The sequence below is a fragment of the Myotis davidii genome, unplaced genomic scaffold, assembly GCF_000327345.1.
Source record: "Myotis davidii unplaced genomic scaffold, ASM32734v1 scaffold453, whole genome shotgun sequence".
Lineage (NCBI taxonomy): Eukaryota > Metazoa > Chordata > Mammalia > Chiroptera > Vespertilionidae > Myotis > Myotis davidii.
The window spans coordinates 3783690-3790833 of NW_006285234.1; the positions used below are offsets into that span (position 1 = coordinate 3783690).

A 7144-nucleotide genomic window follows, 5' to 3' on the forward strand; every position below is an offset into this window, starting at 1 on the left:
GAGTGTCCCAGTCCTGGAGGCGAGGCCTCTAACCTCACAGAATGTGGATCAGTGGAACTCTACCCAGTGTCCGGCATGTGGGCAGAGACCCAGCCACTGACCATGGGGGACTGCCGCTGCCGCGATTCAAACCACTACCTTGCTTGTCTTCCTGCCACTCAAGGAAAAGACCTGCCTGCTAAATACAAGGAGCCCAGAGAGGGCCACTAAGAGACACCAAAAAGGAAACAAGGAGTCCCATTGCAATGTGAAACTAGCCAGCTAAAAAATGTTAGTAAAGATTACCGATTCCTGCACAAACCCCCCAAACTACATAATCAGTAGCTGAGAAAATGCCAATTAGCCAGGCCCATTTGAAATATTATTAATCTGCATCATGAGCAGCCACTAATCAGCAGTACAAATTGTGAAATCACTATTTATTTATTTGCCAGGAGGAAGCACTCCCCATCACAGTTAATCAGATAGGAACAGCTCAATTTAGGGAGTAAATGGAACAAACGCAGACATTTTTCATAAAATGCTGAAGATCCCAAAGCAAGCTCAGAAGAGGTGGCTGGCCCCCACATCGATCCCAAGATCAGCTCGACCAAGTCCTTTAATAAAGCCTGTCATTACACACTCAGGCAACAGAGACAAAATTATGCTCCAGGTCAAAAGAGGATCATTTGCGGGGGGAGTTGGGACAAAATTTTCCCTTCTCTCTTTACTGCTGTGCAGCTGACAGGGTGCACCTCTGAGTTATTCATTCTCGGTTTGCCTGGATCGTCTCCATCTTTTGGAGGTAAAGGGTGGCCTGTTGTATGAATGAATGAACGAACAAGAAAATGGAGTCTTTTTAAAGATGTTCATTTTTACGGTGCTAGTTTTGAGTCTTCTAGGAGGCTCTGGGCTCCCTAGCGTGTCCACAACACTGTGAAGGCACACTTCCACTGCATCACAAACACCCTGAATGTGGTTAAATGAACCACCCTCAATCAAGCTTGCCCTGAACTGGTGTAAGCACAGGGGGAATGTCCAGCCTGTGGGTCGTATAAGGCCTGTAAAATCATTTGGTCTGGCCCTGCCAAGGCATTAGGGAAGAGTTAATTAAATGTTTGATCAATTATAGCAGGCTAATTTTTAAGTTTATAATTTTGTATGGCCTTTGAATGATGTTATAAATATCCAAATGGCCCTTGGCAGATAAAAGGTTCCCCACCCCTGGATTAGAGAAACATATACAAAGAACTCTGCAAGGGGTCTGGCACACAGTAGGTGCTTTGTAAGTGGCAATTACTTCTTGTTGTTTTCTTAGTGTCCTTAGCATACAGAATGCAGGAAATTATTCACCAAAGATCATCTGCATGATCTCACTACATCCTTATATACTGTTCCCAGCTTCTCAACATCCCCAGAAGCCACATGCTGCCTGGCGCCTTTCACGTTCCTATGGGAGGCCTGGAAGAGAAACTGCGACTAGTTCTCCCAATCTTATTTAATCAAACTTAAAAACAACACCCAAACCTTCCTATTATAGAGCTTACTATATGTGAGGCACTGCTCTGAGACTCCCATATTCAAATAATCTACACAGCTATCCTGTGGAAATGGGTCCTATTTTTAATCACCATCTCATATGAGGAAACTGAGTCCTAGAAAGGGTAAGGTACCTGGAGCAAAGCCACAGAGCTAGTAAGTGGCAGAGCCAGGATCTGAAACCAGGCACCCAAGTCATAAAAACAAAATACAGGTCGTCTGAAAGGTTACTCAGTCTTCAAACTGAGTTTTTAAAATCCTCTTCCCCAGGCAGATATGTTTAACTGCTATCTGTTTGCAAAGTCTGTCTAGATCAGTGGTTCTCAACCTTCTGGCCCTTTAAATACAGTTCCTCAGTTGTGACCCAGCCATAAAATTATTTTTGTTGCTACTTCGTAACTGTAATGTTGCTACTGTTATGAGTTGTAATGTAAATATCTGATATGCAGGATGGTCTCAGGCGACCCCTGTGAAAGGGTCGTTCGACCACCAAAGGGGTCGCGACCCACAGGTTGAGAACCGCTGGTCTAGATCATGCTTTAATAGTACAGCAAAAACTGGGGTCTTGGTCCATGCGAAGCCACACAGATGGCCCTTCCCCGACACAGGGCCTCTGGGCACAGAAGTCCATACCCTACTTCCTGTTCTTACAAACCTCCCCAAGGTGCTCATGCTTGGCCCTCAGCGCTATCTTGACCTCCGGCCCTGGACACCCCAGAGCCCAGTTCCAAGGGGACAACAAGCAGTGTGGACGTAAAGTCCGCCTAGTGCGCCGTCCACGCTCTCAGCATCCCTCCCTGTCTTTGGAAGCTGTTATCTCCCTCTCGAGTTTCTCTCTTCCAGGCGGAATAGCCCTGATTTCTTCAGCCTCTTCCCAGAGGCAGTATTTCTCAGCCTTCAGTCATTTTCATTGCTGTCCTCTGGCCTCTCTCCAAGATTCTGTATCTTGTTTAAAGAGTGGAGGCCAACACTGAACATGATTTAAGAACAGTCATGCCTGGAAAAGTAACAAAGGCCCAACCAATACAGACTCCAGAAGGTAAATATTTTCTAAAAAAAAAAAATCCTGAATATTACAATATTAATAATGGGGGGCAGTAAGACTTAGCACAATAATTTCTGCTGCCTGTCAGATCATTTCCTCCAATTATTGTGGTGGTTCCTGGGAGACTTATCTGTCCCGATAAGTCTTCTCAGCAATGATTTTGTTCCTCAGAAACCCTAAGCTTTTCTTCCTTAGTCTCTGCTCTTAGTACAGGAATTGGTCATCACGGGAGATGGCCAGTTCCCTTTTCTCCACGCCAGCTTTTCCAGAAATAGCACTTCCTTTCCTGACTTCTTCCATTTCTTCTGCTCTTGGTAAGACGGCCTCTTGCCTGGCTGCACTGCCTGTCTCCCCTCTGGGTGCATTTCCAGGTGTGGGTGGGGTACGGGGTAGGGCACACGAATCCTACCCAGGCCCCAAATGCAGGGTGGAGCCCACCCTTAACCACAGGCTCCTTACGAGACTGGGGTGACCCTGATCAGGTTCCACATGGCAAATCCCTCTGCTGGGCATGGAGCAGGTGGGGTAGGGGCCTCGATCTGAACCAGAGAAAAAACCACATCCAGGGCCAACAACAGGGAGGGGCTGCTGAAAAATGTGACTTCACAAACACGGAAGTCCCCCACACAGCCAGGCCCCTGGATGCTAGTAAACGAGATGGTTTAGGGGCCAATTATAAAACCTTTACAAGTTCCTTAATAGAACAGAATAGAAGGAGAAGGAGGGTGACCACTCAGAAAAGCAAAAACAGAATTCTCCAATGTGCGCAGAGCCAAGGTTTCCGGGGGGATTTAAGGATGCATCTGCTCCCTGCCAGGCAGCCTTCCCCGTCCGGGAGGAGCACGGGGCTCCAGGGCAGCCGCACACACTACCTGTCCACTTGCCCTGGTCCTTCTCGCCTCCACTCTCCGGGTCTTTGGCAACCTCCTCTGGGTCAGCAGCTGCTTCGCTGGGCCCTTCAACATCTTCAATGGCTTCTTCTGAAACAGAAGGAAAAAAAATGTCAACGATTAAAACTCGACAGAAGATGGACTCCTGGCTCCTACTCCAAGGAATTACCAACCACAAGACACAATGACGTGCCTCCTCGCCTCCCCGTGGGCCGAGGCCGGCTGCAATGGCTACACTGAGGCCTGGGCAAGCAGTGGGGCTGTCCTTCCCGCCACCTGGCACGCGAGTGGGACTCGCCCTGGACATGTGGACAGGTTTTTTCCAGAGGGTTCTGAATGCCTCGTTTGAGTGTTTCTTATTGAAAAGCCAATCCTGTTGAAGGAATAACTCCATCCAAATTCCTGAAGTTGCATGCACGTCTTTTACACTTGAAAATGCAAAATTTTACACTTGGAGGCGCAGAAGAGGGGCTCCTTGCCTGGCTCCAACCCCAGTGCATCCTGGCACTGAATGCGACTCGACTCAAGCATTGGCCCCGCATAGGCCTCAAGGTACCTGCACACGTGCCAGATCGTGGCAGGAGGTTGTTTTTTTTGTAATAGTCATTCATACTCTGAAGAGTCATAAAATATCAGTCATATGATTTCATCAATATGAAGAGTTCTAGAAAATGACATCTGTGGGCACATCAGGTGTCAGTGGCAAGGAGGAGAAAAAAACTTAATAGAATCATATACTTTCCTTTTGAAGTTATTCCATTCATTACCCACTGCTGGCTTAAAACTAACCAAGGGAATTTTCTTCAGCTCAACACATAATGCTTTAGTGAAGGTAGAGGAATGGTCATTTCCAACAGCAGGTTAACCATAAAGTAAAATGCCACTTGCCCATGTGGGGAAGAGGGTAAGACACTCCAGGTGCTGGGGGGTTGGGGTGGGGGGGACATGTCCCTCTCATTCTCCTGGCCCTTTGGATTGTTATCCACTCACTCACTGGGAATGGGCTAGTGAACGAATGAGGCTGGCAAACCACGGCGGGTAATGCCGACACGTAGGGCACTTGGAAGGGCACAACTGCCTGGGTACCGGCCCGTGAGCTCCTGGCTGCCCATGTCCATCACCTGAGCTCGGTACCAGACCACACCCACAGGGACATGGTATTGGGGTCCAATCTAGGCTCATGGATTTGGGGCTCTGTTCACTGTCACCCTAGGTCCATCCCTCCAACTGCAACTCCACTTTTCAATATTGCAAGGTGTCATACACTCCGACCCTCCAGAAAATAGCTTCTAAATTTTACCTCACGATGGAAGTCAAAGGCGTTCAGAGTAAACTGACCTCAGAGAGTTTATCAAACACTTGAGGGAAGAAGTATCTATTTGGGGTCAGATTTTCCTAATTCTTCCTGAAAAGACAACGGAAGTCTAAGGACTGGAAACTGAACTAGGGGTCAAGGAACATTCTTTCTTCATTACTTCCAATAGGGGATTTATGAGGCAGTCACAGGGAACGCGGATGAAATAAGATACTGATGATTTTCATCTCCAACGAAGAGGACTCCATGTATAATTTCTACATCTCCTTTTTCCTTACTGTATCATAAAGTTAACATCTTCTCCCCATACCTACACTTAGTTCAAATAGAGAAAAATCAAGCAAGCATGGTTTGAAGTCAATCAGATATACAGAGCCACGTTAACACTATACTTCATTAAGTAGAGAAACACACACTCTCTCTCTCTCTCTCTCTCTCTCTCTCGCTCACACACACACACACATACACACACACACACAGACACACAGACACGCACACACACAAGTGCTAGTAGAGCAAAAACAAGCAGGTTACATGGTATAATATAGTTACCATCTTAATTATCTTCAGGCAGCTGTTCAATGCATATTTTTAGGCATTTGATAAAATTGTTCGGCGCTATAATGGTAAAATCCATCTTTGAATGGTGATGCTAGCATTTAGCCCATTGATATTACTAAGCTGAGTCTACCCAACGCAGCTAGGTCTCTTAAAATCTACTCATTTGCCCTTACATCCGGTGACACAAAGTATCTGTGGTACTGGTACATTTGACTAATTAGATTATGCAAAGAGATGGCTTGATGGCCTCTGCTCTCCAGACACCCACACACACGCTATCACCTTAGATGGGGACAGTCTGACACCACCACAGTGGTCTGAACACTGGTGTGAACAGTGTTTGAAGGTGCTGCTTTGCGGAAGAGAAAAGGAATCTGCCCACAGGGGGGCTGTGTCCAAGGCCAGCGCCTCTCTCCTGGGCCACTGAGCGGAGTTAAGAACTCATGTTTGGAAAGGCCCAAAGAACTGGGGTCAGTGCCAGAGTGACCATATCTATTCAAAAGACAGACTGAAGAACAAGCACATCACTGATGCAGTGAGCGGGAACCACACGGTGCTCTGTGACTATTCCTGGAGTCCCTGCTCTCTGAGCTACTTGGGCTTTTGTTTTCTTCCCTCCCCGCCCTACTCCAAGCAGAAACGTGAAGGCAGCTGAGTCTCAATGAGGCTAATCCAGGTGCTGATTTGCTTCTCTTTCTTCCCCCTCCTTTTTAAGATTTAAAAATCAAGTCTTCTTTTCGAGTTCCTAGACTTAATATCATTTGTGTGTCATTCACTAAAAGACTATTATACGCTTGGTGGAAGAAGAAATGCCTAAGGGACTCCTGGACAAGCCATCTGCCTTTACAAGGGAGCAGTGTCCTCAGCTCCAGCCAAAAAACCAGGTCCCAGTCGGCCAGGCAGGAGCTTCTTGCAGTTCCACCTGTGCCCTACAGGTGTCGCCCTCTGCATGGCCAGGCCTGGAAGGGCAGCTAGCTGCAGGAGGCAGACAATGTCTGGGCCGCCTAACCTGAGCATGTGGAAGTAATATACGAGTGAACTGTCTGGTCCTGGGGAAATAAAATAGGACATTCATAAGCAGTTACACCATCTGTCTTTATACCATCATCATCAACAGCAAGAGGAAAAATAGCTCTTTAAAATGGATGAAAGCCCAGGCTGTCAGTAGCCAGAAAACTGAGCTCTGAATACCAATAAAGGTGGAGAAATGATTAGAAAACAGTGATGCAAACTATGAATTTGTCTGGACAGCTTGGGCTCACAATGCTTTGCAGACAGGGTATGTTTTATTGCCCTCAAAAGCCTTAGGCAACCTCACTCACTAAGACCCAGGCCTCGGGCACCCTGGGAGGGGGCCTGGTCTCCCTGCTCTGGAAACATGTGGGAACCAGAAATGTGATGGCATCTGGCTCTGACACAGAGAGCTGTGGCCACACTCAGAGCTCCCAGGCTGCTTATCTGGCCTGTTCCTTTCAGGAATGCGTATCTGATACCCACGCTGGCACAGCCAGGCCTCGAGGAGGTTTCTCCCCACAGATCAAGATTGCATTTTCCCCCCATGAAGTCAGTGGCGAATGGCCAGGGTCATGACAGAAGTCAATACTGTTTCTATAATATCAGCTACTGACAGATGGTGGGAACAAGTAAAGACCTGATGGACCGACAATCTGGTTTTATCTGGAAAATCCTGTCTTTCCTTCAGGAGACAAAGTTGTTTCTTCACCAACCCATACAACAGTCACCCAGCCATTTTTACACTGAAAGAGACAAGTCAAAACCATCTTCTCCCCGAAGAGTTTAATAATATTCAGAACA

At 47.1% G+C, this 7144-nt stretch overlaps 1 protein-coding gene across 1 annotated transcript in view; it reads right to left on the bottom strand.

Moving 5' to 3' along the window:
* The window catches only part of ZFHX3 (zinc finger homeobox 3), a 158500-nt gene that overhangs the window by 41015 nt on the left and 110341 nt on the right, over positions 1-7144 (bottom strand). The window contains 1 exon segment of the mRNA XM_006755838.2: positions 3436-3543. Coding sequence (XP_006755901.1) covers positions 3436-3543 — 108 coding nt within the window.